The sequence below is a fragment of the Stigmatopora argus genome, chromosome 15, assembly GCF_051989625.1.
Source record: "Stigmatopora argus isolate UIUO_Sarg chromosome 15, RoL_Sarg_1.0, whole genome shotgun sequence".
In the NCBI taxonomy this organism is placed as follows: Eukaryota; Metazoa; Chordata; class Actinopteri; order Syngnathiformes; family Syngnathidae; genus Stigmatopora; species Stigmatopora argus.
The window spans coordinates 9,235,361-9,260,659 of NC_135401.1; the positions used below are offsets into that span (position 1 = coordinate 9,235,361).

General features: G+C 38.1%; 1 protein-coding gene across 1 annotated transcript in view; it reads left to right on the forward strand.

The window, feature by feature from the left end:
• Positions 1 to 1,272: 1,272 nt before the first annotated feature.
• mboat2a (membrane bound O-acyltransferase domain containing 2a) overlaps positions 1,273 to 25,299 on the forward strand; it is a 31,917-nt gene continuing 7,890 nt past the window's right edge. The window contains exons 1-4 of the mRNA XM_077621114.1: positions 1,273 to 1,603; positions 16,532 to 16,677; positions 18,749 to 18,826; positions 24,281 to 24,376. Of these exons, the coding sequence (XP_077477240.1) occupies positions 1,397 to 1,603; positions 16,532 to 16,677; positions 18,749 to 18,826; positions 24,281 to 24,376 (527 nt within the window). The 5' untranslated portion in view covers positions 1,273 to 1,396. The remainder of the gene's footprint in view (positions 1,604 to 16,531; positions 16,678 to 18,748; positions 18,827 to 24,280; positions 24,377 to 25,299) is intronic.

Consider the following 25,299-nt stretch of genomic DNA (forward strand, 5'->3'; position numbering starts at 1 on the left):
AAATAGGATATATGATCATGAGAAAACTTCAGAAATACATTCCTGTAGCCATTCACCCTTTAATATTTTATTTTTTAACTTTACAGATTCAATTTGTTGTTTTCATATCTGGAGAAGAAAGTCATCAATCCCCTGCGTATGGCTGGCAACCATTTCAGAATGGCCCCGCCCACCGCCACTTTTTCTGGGATGGGCTCCAGCACCCCCAATGATAAGCGGAATGCAAAATGAATGAAAGTACACATTCAAAGAGTCCTTTAATGACACGTGTATGTTAAGAAGTGACGTGCATAGGCATCATGTCACTAAACAAGCTTCAAACGAGACATTATGAAACTTTTTTTTTTGTTAGTGCTTCCCTCTATCGACACCAGAGTGTAGTTACAGTCAGTGAGCAAATTTGGATGAAGTAGTGACGAGTACCGTTAGGTGGTATTGTCAGACAACTCATAAAAAATGTACACAGTTGTGACTTGGTTCTTACAATAGAAAAGAAAAAATATATTATAAAAGGTTCCCATTATATAAATAATATGATGATAAATTATAAGGAAAATCATAATTAGTATGATAAGCCACTAAATTTACACATTTAATTTTACTTGTCTTGATTAACGTTGCATAATATCTTTTTATTCATGAACTTGACATTACTTATTAATTGGTTTGTTAATAATTCCATTATACATTAATTTATCTGGCGCTAGTTGTCCAAATATGGGAAATCCATCAAGTCAATTTTTATTTGGTTATACGTCACACATCTCCAAGAACACGAGAAATATGGGCGGTCTCTCGATTTTTTAACGGGTCTCAATTGGCCTTAAAGAATGTCACTCAAACGCACTTACTTCTATTCTTGATCGTGATTGGCTACCGACATTTCACTTTCTCTGCACCCCTGTCCACGTTCCCTCCTACGCTCTCCTCATTTTCATTTTGCCAAAGATCGACTCCTGCTAAGACAGTTCACCCCCTAGTTCAAATCTGGACGTATTTATTACTTAATCGGTTACTTTCCCTAGAATATTCATGTTTGAACACATCTTTAAAGGTTACCTTGTATTCTTACATCATAAACATCATTTTTAGTTAATTATCTGTTAAAACACAACACTACAGTATTGCCGTTTGTCTTTTTCACGCAGTCTTTTGTATATGTTCTAAACAATAAGACTTCATTCACGCTATGACCATGAACGTAAAAGGGAGGCTGACTTATTTTGTGTTTTTGTATTACACACCTTAAATAGTAGGAAAAGGAGTAAAATGGACAAGAAACGTGGCTTGCACACTACATGCCTCGTGTTATCGCGTTGCTTGAACGACAAATAAAACGCGTAGGCGCTATCGCTCTCACTTTGCCTTTTCGTCTTTGTTTGGATGTGCGCCCTGGATGACAAGCGTCCAGCCAGACGCAGCAGCACCGGCAGCGGCAGCGGCTGTGTCGCTTCATCTACTATCGCGGCAGCCGAAGGGGAGCAAGGAGAGAACGGATTTACACGTCCCCCACCCAAGCATGGCTACCCAAAGCACGGCATCATGTACTGGATCTACCCTGCTGCAGCCCATCAGCGACATTATCAACCTCCCTCTGGACCAGGTACGAGTCCCCAGGTTGGCTTTTTGGGTGGAAAAATGTAGCCCAGATTGCAAATTACGCCGCGGCTCTCTAGCTTTATGCCTACACAAGACTAGCGGAATGATGCTCATCACTACCGAGTGCCAAAATGTTTGCACAAGCCAGATTAAAATGTCGGATTTATGCGAGGAGCACTGGTCAACATTTGGAGCTTTTGTTGATGTTAGCATGTTGCAACTACAGTATTGCCTTTTGTCTCTTTCACGCAGCCTATTTGTGGAGCCCCCCACCCAAATGACGCCTTTCTGCTGCTTTCACTCTCGAATTTGGATTAAATACTTAACAGCACATTTATTTATTAACATGAGGCCACTGGTTAATTTGTCCTGTGGTCAGCCTGTGAGGTGACACGTGACCAAAGCGAATCTAAATTGAGATGAAACCAACCAGTGTGAACCTTGATTTGGATTGAAAACCAATTTAAGAAAGCGCCAGTTTATCAAGTGAAGAAATAACACGCACATTTTTCACACTTTGTGCATTATAATGTCAAGATATGCATTAATTTTCTAGTATTGAGGGCCTGCAGTTGCATGGAGTGTTTGCTGTGTATTTTCATATTCATGCAGTATGCTTGTATCATAGAAACACCCTTGTATTCAACACTACTTTAAACTTCTAAATATTTTTTGTATAAACAAAATGTTAAGTGACTCTTGTCATTGTTTAAATCTCACTGTAATTCAATTTTTCAAAGGAAAACTCATATAATCCGATTTGCTCGGCCAAAACTTTTATTTTTGCTCAATTCAATTCCTTAATTGAAATCCTTTTTAAAACCTTAACCATTAAATTGCTACAGAATATAGTGGAGTATATAGAATTTTAATGAACCTGGAGCAGTGAATTTATCCCATATCTTCATTTATGGTGTCTCACTTTACGGTAAGTTAATGCAAAGGAAACTGTGTTTAATGCGAGTCATTTTGAATGGCAACTCCAGGTTTCGGCACCCCTTTTGTTGTCGCTGTCAATCAGAGCATGTTCTGTTTTCAGCACTGAGATATTTCACCATGGTTTAATTTTTAGTTGCCTCGATACTCTGGTTAGCCTTTGTTTTTGACCACGATGTTAAACTCATAATGCTTTTGATAATGTCCTTCGTTGGATGTGACTTGTTTGGTGCTCATTAGTTAATTAGGCATGTAGGTTTTAATTCTTGCCTATTCTCTGAATATCAACATCTTGTTGAAGGTCATAGTACTTTGCAACTTGGACAGCAAGATGCATCCCATTGCAATATCCTTGGAAATAGATCTTAAATGGCAATTTTCACAAATGACTCCAATGTAATACAAAAATAGAGTATAGTAATTTCTGTGATGGAAACTACTGTGGCTTGCCGTTTTCAATGACCAGGTTTGTCGTTGTCCTATGATTGTAATCCTTGTCAAAGGATAAATGTCAGTGGATGAGAATTAAATGCAGGAGGCTCTCATTACAGTCCATTGGTAGTGTTATTAATGTGTCATTTAGAAAAATCCATTCAGTGCACCATTTCTATTTTGCTGTTATACTTTTATCCCTCGCTATAATGGGTTTCTTTTAGCCTAGCTACTGTTTGCATTGTAGTTCTGCTGCAGAAAAGATTCATTTAGCAGTGAGCTTTTCAGATATCTATAAAAAGATAGTGAAAGATTGATATTCAGACATGATGATGCTGTGCACAGCTGCTGTTGGCCACAGCTCCTGCCCTGAAACTCACACAGAGATACAATTTTTAAACCAACTAATAAATGTCTCTCTATATCTTGCATACATCACAGAATTCCTGCCCAGGCTTGCCTTTTTCTGGCTCATGCCCACATACATTTTTTCCTTTTGTGTGTGTGTGTGTGGAGGGGGGAGGGGGGTAATCCAGTGTATTAATTCTTCCACTGACTTCTTGTACCGTGTCAAAATGAAATATGATAGTGATACTCTTGTGGTTATGTGTGAATTTCGTCTAGATATTTTTGTTGATTTTTCAAAACCTTGTAGGAATAAAATCTCACCTTAGATACTTTTATGGCAACATTTTCATCTTAAAAGTTATTTTTAAGAGTTTTCTTTTGCAAGCAGGCCACTTACATGCACTGCAAAAGAACTGAAAAAAGGGAGAAAATGGACAGTCAGCTGCTGAATGCAATGGAGACCTTTTTGGAGCGAAATATATTTGATCAATGTATGTTTCAGATGGCCATTTTTAATAAAGGAGTATTTCTAAGGACCTTTGAAAGACAAACATATCTCAAGGCTTCTTTGGCCATTTTTAGAATCTTGAATTTCTTTGAATTTAAAAGAGAAAAAAATGATTATCTTCCAACTCTGTGCAGCATTTATATATAGTTGTTTTGGAAGATCTTTTCACAACCGCTAATATATCATATATATATATATATATATATGTGTGTGTGTGTGTGTGTGTGTATATATATATATATATATATATATATATATATATATATATATATTAGCAGTTATGAAAAGATCTTCCAACGACACTTGAAAGTCTAGTTTCAGATTTCAATGGAATTGTTAGCATATGATTACAAAGTTTTCAAACCCACACCGAAAATCTGTGACATGAGACTTCTGCTTCTCGAAATAATTTCAGTGCAACAAACATTCGACCGGAGTCCATTGGCAAGTTTCCTCAACAGAAGTCACAAATTTCCTCCCTCAACAATCTCGAATGCAGCATGCGGGCGGACCGTTTTGTGTGGGTTCGCGCCAACTGCACTACAGGCGTTGCTTGTGAGCCTCCTATTAGTCATGTGCGGCCATGCCAGCAGTACCGCCACTTAAATCTCTCTAGCCTGCTATTATGTTACGTGTTGTCCATGGATTGTTATGATTGTATCTCAGTGTAAGTTGCTCGGATCCTATTGGAGACACCGACTTCTGAGCTGTAATGGGAGTGTGAAAAGTGCACCCCTTCCTCGCTGTGCCTCCACCGCCATCTCTTCCTTTTTATAGGAGCTTGATTCCATATCTCTTACTTTAAATAACGCCTCCAGTGCACGCTCATGAATGATACACTCAACGTGACAGAACCTCATTCCGAGCCGGCTCGTAATGTCGTCGGACGTTGGTCTGTCTTCATCCGTACAACATAAACCTTGACCGATTCGACGATCTGGCCGATGAAGATATTGACCTGGCGGGAGAATCCTTGACATTTTACCACTTACGCATCCACTTCCTACACCGCTGCTTACTGCTTGTTCCATCTAAATAAACCACACTCTGCTTTCTCTTGAGTAGTTTTAAGTGAGCTGCTAGTTATTTAGATTGAAAGAAAGAGTTGTTCTCTTTGGGAAGCACACGTTTTGCATCTTTTCCAGGTATACTAAGTACACATTGACATTCAGCAGATATTTGAATACTGTTGTTGTTTGGAGAAAATATATGCTCTGCTTTTAAGTCTTGTTCCTGTGTGTGTTGATTTAGCATTTGCTTGTCAATATTTGCATACACCACCAAGTCTTGATCTATGTAAATCCCATATTTTACTCGGTCAGTTCTCTTTCAGATCACAAAATTGGTTGGGAATAAATCGACAGTCTTTCGCCTGTCTCCAGCCAAGTAGTGCAATGCCACACAGCTTTGTGGTTTCATCAGTCTTAAGGTTAACACTAGCAGGTTAGGTCATCCACCGAATACTGTAGGCTTCAAAATGATTTGTCTGTGTTAATCAGGGCCAGTAACATTGATGAGATACATCTTGAGTCAGGCAGTGTACAAATGCTAACCATCCATCTTCCACAGTATTAATCCTCTCCAGGGTCAAAGGGAAGCTTAAGCTTCTCGCAAGTGACCTTGGGCAAAACAACTGGACTGGAATGATCACCTGTCAATTGTCAGGCTGGCAAAAAAGATAGGCCATTGTCCCTTATTGGTTGTTAAATTACAAATTTGTCGAAAGCGTTTCACACTAACGCAAAACTTAGACTTGTTTTTAGTGTCAAAATGGCAATCTGTTTTTAGGATGAAGCCTTTTGTTAGCAAAATCATTTGTCCATGCACCCAATGCCTGCTAGCCTAATGTACATTTAGTCATCCATTTGATATATTGCTCTTTGTCATAGTCGTCATCTTTTGTCATACTACAAAAAGGACTCTTTTGTCACTGTTGTCGTTGTTTCCACCAGTCGGTTGGTGCTTTTCTCTACACAGTTTGAAAAACAAATAACTTCTATTTCCTTTATTTTTTTCCTGTCATTAATTCATGACATCCTGTTGATAAAAGTTAGATCACTGAATTCATATCCATCAAAGAATAAATACACAGTGTTGTAATAAGGAGTGTTCAATTCAAATTATATTTCCTTTAAAATCAATGCCCCGTTTACAATTATTCAGAGTGGAATATTCTGGGCTTTCCCACTTCCTCTTACACTAGAAACGTGCCCTATGTTTGACTGGCAGCCAGTCCATGTTTTATTCCACTTCCCGCTGAAAATCAACTGGGATAGGTTCGAGCTCACTCATAACCCTCATAAACACAAAAAGTATATTAAAGGAATTGATGGATTTCCAAATGGATACTTGAGTATGCTGTCTCCCTGATTTAATTTAAATGAAAGAAACCAGTGACATACATCAGATTTGTATCTTTTTTTTATCCAGATGGGAAAAAAGGTAATTGTTTGAAACCTGGCTTAATGACTCTGCTCCTTCTTCTGTCTCTAAAGCACCCGACTTGGCACCAATGATATTATTTTTAAAGCCCTCGAGTCCAGTCAAAGTTTCTCCCAGCTCTCCTTTGAATTAAATTGGCGGCCCTCTGGGGAGGATTATCCCAGCAATTGATTTTTTCCCCCCTTAGCTCTGGCTAATGGAGTGCTGCCGTTATTATTATTATCACTATTATTATGTTTCGCAATCAACACAAGTATGCAAGACTCCTGCTGGGAGAATGCAGATTCCCATAAGGGTGTGTGACAGCAGATCTTATATACTACCAAACAGTCATTAACATTTCCTTGGGGAATTGAACTGTTGATGAATGAATCTTAATCAGAGATGAAGCACAATAAGTATTTTTGACCGAAAACGAACACGGGAAAACAGCGGCTGAAAAGCAAAGTGGATTATTTAAATTGTATTTTTTTAAACTTACTTATCATGTGATTTTGATTCAGACCAAAACCACATTTTAGTCACTTTTCGGATGAACATTTTTGGTCACTGAATTTATCTCTAATCTGAAAGGCTGTCAAGTGGGACTGTCAACCAAAGATGATGAGGAATTGGTCAAGTGGAAGAAACTAGGACTGTTGTAAGTTTACCAGCACAATTGTATGACAGAACATTGCTTGGGATACCTTTACACTTTTTGTTTTGGTTTTATTATGTATATATTTTCAAATACTGGAAAATCCCCTTATTGTAGTTTTTTGTGCTTTTATTTTAGACTGCTCATGCAATCATGGCAAGGTCTTAACACGTTGGCTGCGATTGACAACAATTAAACTAGGTAGTAAGGATTGGGCAACTACAATCACCAATGGTAGGCACTTAGTTAATTAAGTGCCTATTACAACGACCTGCCTCCTTTCAATTGTCCAACACATGATAAAGTAAAATCCTAGTTAGGAATATCCGGGATCCTTGTGAAGATGGGCAGTACGGTTAATGAATGAATACAAATCCTGCAATATTTATGTGCTGTCAAAAAATGCAAGTCTCTGTGCAATAGCGTTTCCTTTCTAGTGCTTTTTAGTTGCCTGATGGGGTCAAATGAGTTGAAGATGTTGCACTCAATATAAATGGGAGCACATGCATAATTATTCGTGTGACTTTGCACCATCTCTTTTACCTCATTGAAATGTGTGAGGCCAATTTTGGCCGATTGACCTTCACGGTTTCCCATAGACTCCTGATGCACCATTTAAAGCTCCAGTTATTTTATCTCCTGGTATTGATCAGCCTTGGCTACAACCTGCGATGTCATCTGTAAATTTAGCCACTTCATTGTGAATTGATTGTCGGTGGAGGGGCACCTGCCATTGATTTCTCTAAAGCACATCACAGGTATGTCAAATGTCAACTTTATTTATGACTACAAGCTAAATGACATTTTTGACTGATTTATCCTGAAACACCCATCTGAATTTATGGAGTCATTCTTTTAATTGGAAACTTAATAACTCGGCCATTTTAATTTTAGCCCTTACCAACTTTACCTAATGCTCCATTGTACACAGTTTTGTTCGGAGCAATACTCAAAATCGTGATCATGAAATGTATCGTTTCTTTAAACGAAAGACCAACACAGCCATTTTACAGTTAACCTATTTTATGGGACTGACACAACCAAACAAAAATGAATTTCGGGCCTGATTAATTAATGATATAATGTTAACATTCCACAACTCCCATCTATTGGAAATTGTTTCATTACCTGTCACTGAAAGTATGTATTTTAACACTATAATGACACAAGACATTGATAGAAAATTGGTATAGGATAAAAATATAGTATCATAGTATGAGAAACTTACAGTAATAACACATCTTTTCGAACAGCTGAAGTTAAAGGATGCTCTTGCCAGAGGAACACGGACTTTAACCAGCAATTTTCTAACTGTGAGACGCCCATAAGCTCCTAGTTTCAGAGCCCCTGTTTATTTTCAGTATTGGTTAATATGCACCCTGTTAGTTTTGTTACACTGGGCCATGTTCATCCTAATGGTGTAGTAATAGAGCCCCTGACTTGTCACAACCACATGTCTACGTGGAAAAGAAAACACCAACCGCCAACATAAAGAAGACCACTCAGGCATATTTTGCTGAGATTTAATTAGCAGCTGAACATCAGAGTTGTGTTCTTTCAATTCTATTTTCCTACAAAACTTCACCGAGTTCCTACAAAATCCACCTTACCATGATAATTTAAATTGCTGCATAATTTGTAAATTTAGATAATGTCTGGAAGATAAAAATTTCCATAACAATTAGTGATCTTGTAATAACATGTTCTTATTAGATAAACCTTTTGCCCATTACGAATTTAAACCATAAAAACACATCAATATGCAAGTTCTCACCAAATTAGATTATATCACAGAATTGACATTTCTCTTAGTGAATGATCAGTGCCTCTGCTTTTCACATAAAAAAATAATAATAGTCCAGTACTTTCCCCTTCTTCTTTAATAAACAATCCATTCCACACATAAATCTTAACAATTAGTAATGAATTAAGAGAGTCAGTAATCCTGGTGAAAATGGAACCTTTTACATACTCCTGTATTTTGACCCGACAATGTGTTTCTGTAAGAACGCCCCCTTGAAGTACAAGACATGATTATGTCGATCTAATGCAATATTTGTAAGATTGTCTCACCTATCAAATTGCACCAGTCGATGAAGTTTTAGCAGGTTCTGTCTTTGGAATATGCTCTAATACCTAACTGCTCTCGTGTTTCGCTTCGCCTCAAATGGAAAGCTGAGTACTTGATTTGAAATGTCTGCTTGAGTTCTAAATCACTTAGTAATGATCCAATGTTTAAAAATGGTTTCTCCCATCTGATTGCACAGTTGAAGGATATATCATAGCGACTGACAGTTTCACATTTACCCTAGCCTTATAAATGCAGATATCAATAGTGAGAACATTTACGTAACCTTTTTTTATGCAGAATTTTAAACTCTGTGAACATGCAGTACAGACGCTACCCTACATACGAACATTCAACTTACGAACAACGGTACATACAAACATGTCAGCAAATTGCGTTTAAGTCGAAAAATGTTCGTAAGTCCAATTTTGTATTTTTTTTCCCGAGTAGTGCTTCTTTCTCCCGCTAATACGCCTGGCGCTGTGAGGGCTCAGCTCACCCAGCATCTACCTTCTTCGTTGCAATGCGGAAGTGCGTGAACGTATCTCCAGTGGGCAAAGAAGCTTTTTCATTTGTATCATTAAATATCTTGTGCATCCATTATTGAATATGGTTGGTAAAAAGCGAAATGCTTCTATTGAGGGAGTTGCAAGGAAGAGGCAAGCCATTTCATTTGAAACGAGTGGCAATAATAACGAAGCTTGATGCGCGTGAGAGTGGTGAGCGTTTCGTTCGACCGTCAGTACCATTTATAAACAGAAAGATCGAGCAGCAGGACCCAAATATTGAACGTTGCACAAAGTTTGCAAATCAATTGAATGATGCCATACAGTGCTACCGCATCATTTATGATGAAAAAAAGAAGAAAACTGTGCAATCGTCGTTAGATCGCTTCTTTCGGCCAGTTTCTAATACATAAATCTCTCTCTATACAGTACTGTACATATTCTCTCCATTTTATTAAATGTTTTTTTCAGTACAAACCAATGTGTGTTACTTATACAAGCCTTAAACATACAAATGCACTTATATAAACCTTCAATATACTATATAGGCCTTAAACATAAATTATAATACAAAATATAGCACTGAATCAACTTGCAAACAAATTCAACTTATGAACAATCGCTCGGAACCTAACTCGTTCGTAAGTAGGGGAGCGACTGTATATGCAGTGCTCTCAGCAAAATTACCATTTTTCAAATAAGGACTAGAGTTCTGAGATAATGTTTTGAATTCAAACAAGCAAGTCAAAGCAACACTGTATAACATCTTTGACAAGAAGACTTTCTGTGGATGGCATTGTGGTTTTCTTTAATCATGAATTTGTAGTTTGCGTCTCCTAAGTAAAGTTAGGTTTTTTTTTCCTTCCGGAAATTAACCCGTTAAATCAGTTTAGCTGCAATGTCTATCAAAAAGCAAGTTCTATTCAAGGCACCATTTAGTCAGTCGGGTTTTTTTAATTTGTGTGCATGATTCTGGAGTCATGCTTCTTTCAGAAAATAATCTGTGGGAAAAAGTGGGATATGATATTCTCATCTTCAGTGAGAGGTTTCGCTAACAATAGATTATCGCCCTGTTTAATCTAGTTGTGTAGTGTAAGACACTTGCATGATTGTAGGAGTAATATTTCACAGTTGTTGTAAAAGGTTCATGTTTACACTTATATGACAACAATGAGTGTGAGTGTGTGTGCATGTAACCCAGCTGCATCCTGCCATGGTTGCTTTACTTTGGAATAGGATCTGACTGTGATAAGACCACAACAATTTTCCTTTTTAGTTTGGGGAAACATTTCTTCACATACTTTGTGGGTTATGTCTTTTTTTATTTTTAGACTATTTATAGCCAGCATCCCCACAGAGTCTGTGTTGGAGCTCAGAAACTTAGTTCATGGACACCTCACTTGATTGTTTCACCTTGACTGTTATTTCCAAGTTCAAAGTTCTTCAGTTTCATAATAGTCACCGTTGGGAATGTGGTACATTTGTGCTTCACCTACCTTTCTATACACACATTCCTTTCTTTGCTCCTATTGTCACTTTAACCAGCATCAGCTCTTTTTTTAATCCCATGTGGCAGTTGAACATCAGTGTTGTTTCTGTAAGCGGTCCTGAGAATGGCAGAGTACTATCACTGCTTGTAATGTTTACACATCAACAAACAACACAGCAACGTTTTCTTTTTAAGTCTCGTTTGTGCAGTGAAAGCCCACCTTGATGCCAATTGCGTGACTACAGGTTCAACTCAAAACTCCATTCTCAATTGTCCTATGAGTGATTGGTGATCAGTCCAAGTGGATAAGGTTGAGTGGTTTTGAATGTTGATGGTTATACAGATTAAAAACATTCTCAAATCCTGTTAAATATTAGAAAGCAGAGGTAGTCACATGACCACCTGAACAAACTTGTCCTACAAGTTAAACCTGTTGTCACATGCAATATAACAATTAATTACACGGTAAATTTCACAGTTAACATTTATCGCCACGTGCGTTTGAGCGTGTGATGCCCTTGTTCAGATGCAACGTGCTGTTAGAGAGGAGTCACTCTGTTTTTTAATGGCAACCGCATTTATATATCATCCACTAAAATGTGTTAACGTGACAGACCTACTAAAAGGACAAGGTCAAGAGAACATTAGCCACCAGAACTGTCTATAGCAATAACGAGATCAGTGGTTTTATCCAAGATTTGAAAGTATTTGATTTCTTTTCAGTCCTGTTTTCCATGGCGTTTTTCTACTTTTCCACCAGAGTCATTCATTTTGCATTTTAACAGATACTCTGATATGGTACGTTGTTAAATGCTTCCAGAAAGAAAACAAGAACAGCAAGATGTGCCACCGCCAAATTATGAATGATATTTATGAAAACCCTTTATTTAATTGCAGAAATTTAACAAAAAATCCAAAATGTTAGCCATAGGCTTTGAGGCATATGAAAATATTGTTAACACATATTTATTGCTTTCATTCTGTCCTGAAACCTCTGACAGTTAAGATCCAAATATAGAGAAGCTGACTATTAACTGAGTTTCCCTAACTGCACTTGGAGGCGGGGCTGGAAATTCGCCCACGTCATTGAGGACAGCTGAAGGAAATGAAACAGCCTGTGCACACTAGAGCTGGAACCTCTCACGCATTTTTGCTCACTGGTGGAGGAGTGTCCAGAATCGAGGCTGGAACAAGAAAGAGTATTATGCCAATGGACCTGTAAATATATCCCCATGTTTTGTAGCTCTGGGTGTGGGAATGGCATCTTTGACTGGAAGCTTGGACTACACTTAGCAGCTTTTCTGTGTGCCCATTTTTCTAAAGTTACAGTCATGACACGTTATCATTTCAACTGTAAAAATAATTGTTAATTGAGATGCCAGCTTGGTGAATGAACAAATTAATCTTTTAAGTCGCTATAGCTTTGATGTTTTTCTGTAGAAAAGGACCACAAGAAAATCGGCAACCTACTAAAATCCAATGTTTTTCTCTCCTAAGTCACTCCTCTCTTTTTGCAACTCTTCACCTGACCATAAAAAGCTTCACTGCTAGAGGAAAGTGATAGACTGGGGTGAAGCAGAGTGGGAAGAAGTTAAAATCACAAGTTGTCACTGAAGAATTTAAGTGAAATGTGGAGAAGCACAGATGCCTGGAGGAATTTTCTGTCTCTCACACTTGCTATATGTGTATGCTTGCGCTGGTGCTCAAGAATGTGACAAAGGGAGTCAGATTACAAAGGACTTGTAAGGTTGTACATTTTCATATATCTCCTCGCATGCACACAGTATTTGAATCAATAATGAGCTTCAGGAAGCTGTCTTATCTCTCTCCCACTTGCATGGGATCTGACTTCCTCTTCCCACTCCCTATGACAGTCAGTGTATCAGGCTAAATATTGTACGGTGCTATGCCTACTGCCTGAAAGCCAATTCCCTGATAGCAAGAAATAAATGAATACAAGGAAGCACTGTTGCTCTGTTCTCTTCATAATTTTCTATACCTCACTAGATTTTCATGTGTATGCTACGGTCTTCTGCACAAAATATCTGCTTGGTGCGTTCTAAGTCCCCAGAGAGTAACACCGATTACCCAGAGGTGATCCAGAAATGCTGCAGTTTCCTAATCGGTTGATAGAGAATTATTGCTGAAAAGTAGGAGCATAGGTGATGATTATTACCTGTAGCCAAGAAGTCATTTGAATAGCTCGAAGGAAATCACTAAAACTATGTTCAAAGTTTGACCCAACTGTAAGAAACTATTTGTGTTTACTTAGATTTGCCCTTTTTACTGAGTCAAGTGCCCAACAAAAAAACGATGCATTGAGTTTTCCTAAGAATAACAAAGGATTGTAAGGATGTCAGGCCTCTAACCAGCACTTATCCATCCGTCCATCAGTTCATATCAGTCAGTGTCCTTTCTCTTAAATAGAGTTTTCTCTTTCGGGGCTCCCAATTTTGAATGCCTTACAAACCTCCTGGCGGCACCACTTTTCAAGCTTCCCATCTGAAACAGTGTGAGCATCGAACCCCAGGGTATGTTTTCGAAGTGGATCAATAATGGAAAAAGGGATCTATCTATAATGAATGAAGAAACATTGTAACCTGGAACAAAAGCTTGCAAAATGTATATTCACTAACGTACAAGACAAATGTGCTTGTGGGCTCAAATCCCTTTCATTTTGTATTTTAACAAATCCTGCACAACTACTGTATACTGACTGTTACTGTCATTGGAGAAAAATGAAACTAACAGAAAACATGTTTTTTTCCCTGTCATCTCAACTCTACTCAAGAGCATCAAATCAACAGTGCAGCTGGCTATCATTTTGAAAATACTTGATTTAGATACGCTATTTTTCAAGCTAACACACACAATCGTATAATAATGCAAGTTAATGGAGCTACTTGAAATCAGAAGGTTTGGAAATCCAACCAAATATTCGTGTTTTCACATAGTTCTGTGCTTCCCTTGGGTCTGTTTTTCTGGAACAAAATCCTCCTGATAAAATATTTTAGTTGGACCTTTTTTTGTGATCAAGTTATACCCGTTACTTGTGTGCCCTTTTCAGCCACATGTAATAATTAGTGATCTTGCAAATAAATGGCATATTACACAGACGTGTGATTGAAGTTTTATTGTTAATGATTATATTATTACCAGTTCTACTACTTGGAGTCATTTTTTAAAATCTTTTTTCTTCACCCCCTCTTGTCCACAGTGTGACATTCCTTTCCTGCAATGCAATATGCTGTTACTCAGGGAGGGGCTCTCACTTACCGCTCACAAGTTCAACTTCCTCAGCATTTGGCTCTTTTGTATTTAAAGGTCTTCACAGTCCCTTTTTAAGGAAACACTCACTTGTGTAAAGTGCTGTTGTTTAATTTATTGTACACACTTAAGAAGATTGTCTGTTATTATTGGTGGTCGGGGGGCTTGCCCACAAATGTGTGCTTACAATGATGATGCATTTGTTCTTATTACAAATAAACTTTGTTCACTACTTCTTTTGCCTCTGGTGATGGCATACGATTTTACAGACTATTCCAGCTAGCGAGTTAGAGAAATCAGCTGAGAAATCCTCTGAAAAAGAGAAGCTTGTAGTAATGAGTTGTGAAATGAGTTTCAAAGCTTTGTGTTTGGTAAAGCAGCTCGAAGCAGAGGAGCAAGAATGCAAAATCACACCCTTTGAAAAAGAGAGGTAGAAAGGTCACTTGATGTGATTTGTTTATTACCAAAGCCTGGTTTTTATATTTTTATACCGAAAAGGTGAAGCAGGGTATATTTTTGGCTGAGTGATGGAAGTAGTACCCGGTCAATATGTACAAAGCTTTTATTGACATCATCTACCATTAAGTTCTCTGAAATAGAATTTGCAGTGGAAGCCCACCACAACAGAGAGGAACCTTTTCATTCTGATTGTTTTCCTTTATTTCCATTGTCTTTCTAATCCTTATTCATATATAACCAATGATGACAGCAGACAATTACCTCCTCCTGAACTCATAAACACCATATTGACACAGTTCAAGAAACACTTTAATCAATCTCTTCACCAATCCTGCTTTGGCCTCCAGCACAGTTCATCAATAAAAAGATTCAAAGATCTCCAGTTAACGAGCTTGTCTTTTTTGCGATATATCCCTAACATCTTATTGTATTGTTTACGTTATTCTCGAGTTTCAATTTCTGCATCTTGATGGTGAAATGGAACTTGAATGAAGTTTGTGTGCTTATGAACAATTTACACTAAATATGCTAATATGAACAATTATGAAGTACTAATCGTACTAGAAATTATCTTGACAGACTCCACAAAGTTTGTCAAACCGTAGTCTATGGGTACAAATAATGCTCTTTCTTTCACTTTCCCCTTCTGGCTGAAGGACTTGATGTATGCATTCAAGGCTATATCCGTCTCTCTGGCTCGCTCATGAATCATGCAGGAAGCCTAGATAATGGATGGCGTTTGTGGTGTCTCTAGCCTTTCACTGTTTACCGGACAGACAGATCTATTTGCATGACTTATATTTACCAGTGTGCCAACATGCTGCCAACGAGTTGGTCATCAAACAAACATGTTGGCTTCTTATTGGATTGCTGTGTGCCATAAATTATGTCATAATTTAACTAAAGATCCTGATTTACAATTGTAGTTCAGGGCTCAACTGAAACTATGGCATATTGCCTGCTCTTTCTATGACCCCAGCATGGGTTCTTTACAGTATAGGATTAATGAATAAGGTACACTGACGTTCCTCTGATAGATCCTGTCAAACAAACATTAGTATACTGTATGGAGTAAAGCTCCTTTGGTGCCATTAAAGGATAAAACCACAGCTACAGTAGCATTTTGAAACAAAGCCACTGTTCGCAAATGCCAACAATTCAGTTGTAACAGCTTGCAGGAACTTTGATTACATTTCTGAGATAAACTGGGTATTAGGTTCACTGAAGACTCTGGATTCTGTCTAAAGGGTTGGTGTGGGATGTGTTTGTTTCCATTTGCCCTGCGTCTGATTGATGACCAGGCCAACATAAAGAAGAATAATGTGTTCGAAGGGTTTGTGTCCTAGTTGGGTTGTGTGTGGAAATAGCTCCACATTGTTGAGCTGTGGTTTATTTCCAAAAGTTAGAACAGATTATTAACTCATTCGCTGGCATTGACTGCAAAACCTGGCAGTGAAAGAAGTTTAACAAAACAAATGGCTCAATGTTAAGACCTACCGTATGTATACATGTTATCTATGTGTATGTATGTATGTGTGTGTGTGTGTATATATATATATATATATATATATATATATATATATATATATATATATATATATATATATATATAAGCAACACACTTATTTATGTATTTATATATTCATTCATGTTTTTATTTATTTATTAACTTACTTATTACCTATCTATGTCTAAAATGCCTTTCCTGTATCTGCATTCTCACCCTCTTGCTACTGTGACAATGAAAATTCCTGAATACGGGATGAATAAAGTTATCCAACCAACCAAATGTATCTCTGGCCTGTATCTGATGGTATGATGTTTGTGCTTCTCCACGCAGGTTAACTTTGTGGCATGCCAGTTGTTTGCGCTGCTCATGGCCGTGTGGTTCCGTCTCTACCTCCACCCAAGTAAGACCAGTCCCTTTGTAAGACATGTTGTGGCCACTCTTCTGGGCTTCTACTTGGCTCTTTTCTGCTTTGGCTGGTGAGTTACTTCTCTTGCGGTAAAATGCATACTATTCTTTATCAACCTTCCGTCTAACTATCTGACAAACACAGATCGTTTACTATCGTGTGTTTAGGTTCTTAATTATCTGAGTCTGGTTTTAATTAACATACTGTCGGATGCATGTTAATTAGAACACTATCAGAATTTAATAAACAACTAACAACATTTTCGGCAGAGGGCCTCAGAGTGAATAAATCAGAGAGAGCGTGTGAGTACATAATAGGAACAGGATTATACTGTATGTACAGTTTATTTATTCCAACCTGAAGAACATGAGTTAATGTTCCAGTTGAGTTTAGGGCAATTTGAACACCTAGTAACACAATAAAATTACACTAAATGTCAATACAGTACACAAACCTGTTCAGGGAAGTGAAGCAGAGCAATGATAATCATGCAAATTTCGACAACAGAAGATAAACCAATCTGAAGGTGAAATGTCACCATTTCCCTGAAAAGCATGTGTAATATAGTATACAGGTTAGGCAATAGTTTTATAGGAAATTGAATTTGGGAAAAAAAACATTAAATAAAACAATACACAACATTCCCACTGTTAAAACATAATCTCATTGTCAAGTTGACAAAGTCATGGCTGCCTGTTTATCCAGGGTGGATCAATACAGGACGTTTATGTTGTTGAATGCATGCCAGACAAAGTTATTTGCTACATTAATAGGCTATAATCCCAGATAGATTGGTTTATTATGGAGGGCTTTAGAGAACAAGCAAGGGCGGTTTACGTAGTATTTAAATATTCCGTCTAAATTACCAATGGCAATTTACGACTTAACCACCACTTGTTTTTCGTACAACCAATGTTCTTCTTAATATGACTACCTAAATCTATATTATAAGCAATAATTGTGGAAATTTGCTGTTGTTTTCTGTCTCGTGGACATGTTGAATCTTTGTGTGGTTAGTAGAAACTTCAATTTGTACATTCACCTACAGTACATAGTGTTATTATTTATGTTTTTCATATACAAACCTAATATAAAAAAGTATTGTCTTAATCATGACATGGCAATCGATAAGGTATTATAATGATTATTTTAAAGTTAGATATTAAATTTTGTCAGAATTTGATGAAGAGCTGTTGAAAATGGATGTATATTACAGTACTTGTTATCTTGTGACAGTACGAATCGGTGATGTCCACTCTGATAGGAATACTTTCCAAACAATGTTGTAGTTTGTTATAGCAATGTTTTTCCACTCATCTAGAACTACATAAGTAAATTCACCAGACAGTATTGTTGGATGAGATAATGTTTGGCTGCTTTACAATGCTGTTAGAGTCATCCCTAAGGTATCCGGTCAGATGCCATAGCAACAAACAAGGCTTTTAGGTAGAGTGGTCAGTTTGACAGTTCAATGTTGGTTTTAAGTGGCTTTTGTGTGATTACGTAATCCCTCCAATGTAGAACCTACTTTGAAAATAATAGATGAACCAAATCCAATTCGATTGAATGCACAGGCCCTTTAGTAGTGTCCAATGGCCACTCATGATCATTGCTGCCACTTAAAACGTCTTGAAGCTATATAGAACTGTTCACTTCGATTTCCCCAACATAATCTCTATATAAATTTTACAAAACCACTTATTTCCATTTAGTCCATTTTTTGTATTAAAAAAAAAAATGATGCAATCCAATAAAGACCGCATAATTAATTAATAATAATTTCATTTTGTGCGGACTCATGAATTGATTGTACCGTGAAGGAATTCAGTTCACTATTTGGACTGCAACCATTTTTCAAAAAAAGATTTGTAAAACTTTTAAAAACGTATTAAATCACAGTTTTTTAATGGGTGTTTTATTTTTCTTCATGTGCCCAGGCACCACATACAGATTGTGTGTGGTATATGAATTACTGAAACGGTTTTAACTCGTAATAGTGCCATTGTCCCAAAATGCTTTGTGATTGTGATATGCAACATTTTGTTAGTCTTAATACTGTATTTCTTGGAATGTCTCCATTATGAATCAAGGAAATGTTTTCTTATGCATACAATGTTGATATGATGTCCCTTTTCCCACAGGTATTCTCTCCATTTCCTGGTACAGAGTGGCTTGTCCTACAGCGTGATCATCTTTGCTGGCCTCGAGCACATGCACAAGTAAGAGCCTGTAGCGTTTTCGCTCACGTAAACAGTCGCTCCCCGCATCAGAAGAATGCAGGGCAAGCAAAATCAACGTCAGCGTAGTAGGGCAGACCGTCTGAGTTTGTTTGTCTGGGTCAGTTTGAGTCCTATGATCCAGGGTTATGATGACAATAATTCTGCCCTAAGGCTTACATCTCTGTGATTATGAGTGCTAACACACATACTTTGATGCCAGGATTCAAGGTTGCGAGTGCAGGTGTAAACAGACAATGTTTTCCCAAGGGGTGAAGACCGAAAATAGATGCTAACAAAACATTTTTTCACAAAAGCAGCTGCTCTGATAAAGGACCTAATGAGACCATACCTCAAAGAGAAAAGAGAGCCACTCCTGTAATATTTGTTAAATTAATAAATATTATTATCCCCTGGAAAGTTGGTACGCAATATGTTCTTCATAAAACCCTGCTACCCAATTCATCATAATCCATACTTGCCTCTGCATTTGGTTAGGATTTTTTTGGGATGGATGACTAATTTTCCACATGAACAGGGCCCAAGTGTGATAAGTGTCATTGGGCCCTTTGAGTAGAGTCGCCAGGCTCGGAAGGGGCGAATCAATCGTCACTCCTGCGCCCCTCCAGAAGATGCAGACCCCTACAGACAACCGTCTGAGCTGGGTGAGGTAGCTGGGGGATTTAGCGAATGAACACTCGCAGGCCCCTCCAGATGGCCAGGCGAGTGGGAGGGGCAGAGATAACACTGAATCACTATATTATACTCTATATTAATTGCTTATCTATTTATATCATATTATATATTATACTTTCCCCTCAACCAACCACGCCCACAAATTGGGCCCCTTGGCCTGGGTGTGCCCCCCCCCCCCAATAGCTCCCTAAACCCTACCCCTGGGTGACACGACAAATTAAGATTGATTCTACTATGACTTTGAAGGAGAGCAGAGTAGGTTTCACATACAGCAAAAGAGGGCCTTTTATCCTCTCCCTTACTATTAAAGTCACTGATGTCAGTAAAAGGTTAGCTTGCGTAATTATCCGACTTGATTCCTCTTGTCTCTATTTGTCAGAAGTATCCTATACCCTTAAGACTGAAGACAAGTTCCTCTTCTAATGACGAGACTGCCATGGAAAGGGGATTTTTTTTAATTGCTGGTGCTTCCCTGATTCCTTCCTAAATGTTACTTCTGCACAATTTTTAGGGAACTGAGCTGTGCACCACAAGGCAACTTTTACTCTAACCAAAATGAATTTGAGTACAACACTCTCCATTTTTCCACACTGTGGGACGACGTGAAGCGAAATGGTTTGTTCACAATGCCCGGCATCATGTTTCATGGCATTCCGACGCTTATTATGTACCAGTCGCTTTTGTCCCTTTAACAGTTGACCTGTTGTATATCTCCAGCAGAATTTTCTAGAACACTTCTTCTCTTCTGCACACAGCGCAACCTGCTGGGTAATACGAGCAAGCGTGCATAATGCAAACACAGTCTTCCCTCGATTATGGCGACTTCACCTTTTTTTCTGCTATTATTTATTTAAATTATTTTTTTAATTTAAAGTTCATAAAAATGTGAAAATCCACGCTAAAACGTCGTAAGCGGCAGCCACTCTTGCTACTAGGACTGAGCACTGAAGAAAAAAAGTAATAATAGAGGTGACCCTATCTCGCGATTTTTCGATTATCGCGGCCATGTCTGCTCTACATTAACCGCAATATTTGAGCGATTACTGTATTTCTTGTCCTGACACCGGCTCGAAAGAAGAATTCTCTCCAATTCTTAAATGACCTGACTGGCAGTCAAAAATGTTGAAACAATGGCGTTGTCTCTTAATGTCGCAATATGTAGCAAAGTTTTATCTCATACACGTAAAAAGCAAAAAATTCCACATAACATTATCATATGTTAAGCATAAAATGAAATTTGATCACTTAAAAATTTGAGTAGAATTATTTTCCATTGCACATTTACCGTTTACAACCATAAATAGGGTTAAAAATACAGATAAAACAGATAACATAAATTGTGTTTTTTGTTGTTGTTGTTGTTGCCTATCAGATTTGTGTTGTGGTGTTATTTTTATGCTCGATTTATATTATGTGGTCACCTGAGGAGGTCCCTTCATAATGATTGACTTGCACATGGACAGGTTTTGCCCGAGAGGAAGGAACAGTGACATCAGCTGCGACCTTCTTTCTTCTCTCATTTGGGCTGCTCAGGCACGACTAAATATTCCATGTTTCTCAGTTCAGAAGGAAGCTCCGCTATATCGAGAATCATTTGGATTTATGCTATGACTGAATGACATCGGGCCAGATCTGTAGATAACCTTTAGATCAGTCCCACTTTGTGTAGCAAGCTGTTAGATCTAACATCATGTGACTTTTCTATGGAAGCTGTGAAGCATGCAGTCTGAATTACTGAATCGCAGCTGCGAGTAGAGCAGATGGAAATTTCCTCTGCATGCATTTGAGTGGACACGGCGTTGTTGAGCTTCTAGGCATTTACTGTGTGCGCAACCTGTCAGGGCTCAAACACGCGTTTCAGGCTCTTTTGTTTGACTTTGGTGTCCGTGTGTGTACATGCTGGTGCAACCTACTTGTGCACACCTGTCCACTGATGTCCCACAGAGGGAGGTGGCTTTGCCTTAGTCACTAGATCCTTTTAGTGGATATGAAACACCCCCTGCTTACATCTGATGCAAATTACACAAATCAGATGGGGATTAAGGTAGCATCCCTGTGGGCCTTCTGCAAACAGAACTGATGCATACACACACATGCACACAAAACCACAATGGAAAAAAAACACACTTTAGATCCTTAAAAAAGGCTTGGTTATATACGGGCTCATTGAAAAATAATTGAATATTGTGAAAAATTTAAATATTGAAACTCATGCTGTCACATTCCATTCGGCTTATTACATACCAAAACACCTGTCAATGTTTTTTTGAGCCTTTAAATTATGAGTTTCACAAGTCTGGGCCATATTTAAAAGAAAGGCTTCAAGTATGAAGTCACCCAATCTTTAAGGATAATATTTAAAAAGATCACCACAAACATAAAGAGAAGTGGTGACCTGCTGCCATGCCTTATGTTGTAATTCTTGGACTTTTCTATTCACGGCAAGTACTGAAAAAAACATGTCAAGTAACACTGTACATTTTATTTCTACCGAGTGTCAGTATTATAAACCGCTTTAAGTAGCATTTAATGTTGGATAAGTACTACATATATAAGCATACCGATATATTCTATGTCTGCTAAATTGACATTTCAATGTGTTTATTTCCCGCAGCCATCTTTTGTTTTTCGCTTTCCTTTTCCGTGGCAATTTGAAGAAGAAAAAACGTACCAGGCCCCTAACAAGCCAGACAATAATCCACAATGCAAGAGCAAACCATATGCCTCGCTAAATTCTCTTCCCCGCATGCAAAACAATCAATCTCAAGGCAAAACAGTCTCTTCACACACGGTGCTGGGATGCAACATGAGAAACATGGACAATGACATCTCGAAAGATCTTCTTGTTGGCTCCAACTTTGACAGCCATGTCTTAAATGATCTCTCTGCCAATGTGAAAGCTGTCTGGGGGGAAAAATATTTGTTTTCAGAGTGCTGTATTCTATCTTAGATAGAAAACAAGTATGGTAGGAAAGTCACTGCTCTGGCTCCTTTGGCATCCACTAACAAGAGTAGCAAATACAACCAATAACAACGTCATCACCAATTTATTAGAGTCCCTCGAATGTACTACAATTGTTGCAGTAGAAACCACACACATCGAACATTGGTTAATCCCAAACACATAATTAAAAACATATGCAAAAGTGACAAAAATACAAACTCAAGCAGCAAGATAAAATGCAATATTAACATGATTTGAGATGAACAAAATGAAGGTAAATCATTTTTACATTGTAGCTCAATACAAAGAGTGCCCTGACCACCTAAACTGACATGCGCGGGAGCAGCCTGTGTGCCATTACAGTTGTTAAGAAAAAAAAAGACATGATTGTAAAAGGTTTGTGTTGTCTTAGTCTCCTAGCACCTAACAAGACAATGACCTCCATTACTTTACCTGGCTGTCTTTCTCTGTATTGTCATTATGAGTATTTTGTGGTTTCATTTTCTGAGATAAGTGCTCGGGGTGGAGGTGACGTGGTTTCTTCTCTCATCCTAGTGCTGTAAGTTTCCGGAATTGAAAGGCCGCGTTGTGTCTTTTCCCCCGTCGTGCTATGGCTCCGACTGGTGTGTTGTGCTCTTTCTGAGAGCAACACAATCTTTTTATTGTTTGGAGTAGGGGTATGCTAGTTTAATAGCTCTTGGTCTTTGCTCAGTGCACTCACAGACTTTCCCTCTGTTTCTCCCTTGGCCAAAAGAAAAAGTTCTTTTGAAAGGTTTTACTCATCTGCTAACAGTGGCACATTATTGGAGGCTCCTCCGCCATCTTCCGCCCAATTCTTGAGCAATTCCATAGTGATACCCTGTTGTGGAGGCATTGTCATTTTTTTTAGTTACTCAACCCACATCTCAGTGGGATTGAGACTATGCATTGTATTGTTTCTAAGGTGAAATTAATGACTCTTTCTGGCCAAAATTTGAATTTATCTACAAAACACTAATACAGTGCATGGCTGACATTTAGAATTTGGATTACATCAGATCATGGAACACAGTTCTGTTTGGATCATGTTCAAACTGTGTGCTCTCATAATAGTACTGTAGATTCAAACTTAGGTGTACCCAGAATTGTATGGCTTTCTTGCTCTCGACCTTGAATAGTTTTTGGGTCCCTTTCCCGAGTTTCCCCGAGTACAGGATGAATAAAGTTTAATCTAATCACATTGGGATCCGAAGGCCTTGTATTAAAGTATGCGTGCTTATTACATTGCATGGAATACAATGTATTCATCTAACAGGCATTTCTTTCAAATAATTGTCATGGCAGGTTCTAGCAAGATGCAAAAGTGTCTTTTCAGATGTGGTTGAGTAGGTTTGGTAACGAGTAACTATATGGCAGTATGAGTTCGATTTCCACTCTTTGGTGGTGTGATTGCGTGTCTCTGTTTCATTGTACACTGCAATTGGCTGGCAACTAATTCCTCCTGCCCGTGGGTTTGCTAGAATAGGCTTCGGGACCCCGTGCACCCCTCGTGTGGATAAGCAGTACGAAAGATGAATGACTGTCCCAATACTTTAGTCAGCATGGTGTATTCGCATTTAGATGCCCTGACTCCCATTTTTCATTGCAGATGACATTTTAAATTCGAAATGCCATGTTCAATTCTGCCTCTCTTCATTGTGTGACAGCAAACAGCGTGTACAACTTAATTCTCACTTATAATGAATAAGTACAAGATGGAATTTGAAGCATTCATTCTCCCATTTGAAATCAGCTATGATTTTAACAATCTGTTTCTTTTTCTCACTCTCTCTTTACAGGTATTGCTTCATTGTTACACTTGGCTATTTGATCGTGTGTCAGATCACACGCGTCTATGTGTTTGATTACGGCATGTACTCTGCGGATTTCACCGGGTAAGTCCCCGAAATGCAGTATATGAGGCTATAATGATGCTTAACAATGGAATTGGATGTGGGTGTTATTTTACTCTGAGTCAGCCAAACAGAAATGTGTCACACTGTTCGACAACGAACGGTCTGTAGACACGTATCGTCTTAGGGATTCATGGTTAGTTTCTCTCTACACTTTTGTGACAATTCAAGCAGACTGCCAGCACTCTCTGCAAGGTGGGGGTGGGTCGTTGCCTGGTAACCGAATCCAAGCCAATATTGCCTGTTGGAGAGCATAAATTTCACTCTTTCATCTCCTTCTCTCTTCTAGTCCCTCCTATTTGCTTTGGAAGAGACTATTTTTATCCCATAATGAACAGCCCCTATACATATATACATATGTTTTTTATGTGTTAGATTAGTATAATGTTGAACACATTTTGTTTCGGGATACTGGTTGGCCTCCATTTATTTAGGGAGGAAGTATAACACAGTCAAAATGGGGTAATTGGTTCTCCATGAAATTGTAAATAAAAATTAAACCTTCCTAAAAGAAAGACTGATACATTTAAACACTCTCTCACTATTGAATACCACAATACTCATACATTGCATTTTGACATTTTGGATTTTCACATGATTGGAAAAGGAAGATATGATGATCGTGGTCAAATTTTAAAACACTTTTTTTTTAAACATAGCAGATGTTTCCCTTGGAGATTATATTGCATACGGTCAATAGTAGAATCATATTATAATATATGGCCATTTAGTTATGTTACTACTATACAGTAGCTTGAGTGTGTGTAAATTAAGGTTTGGTTCCAATTTTATATGGAGTCCCTCTTTTATTGGCTACTTGACTTTATTTTAGCTTCGGTTGGTCAGTGTATCTGCATTTTAATATGGCGGTAATTGAATGTGAGTCACAAAAATTGAAATCAGTT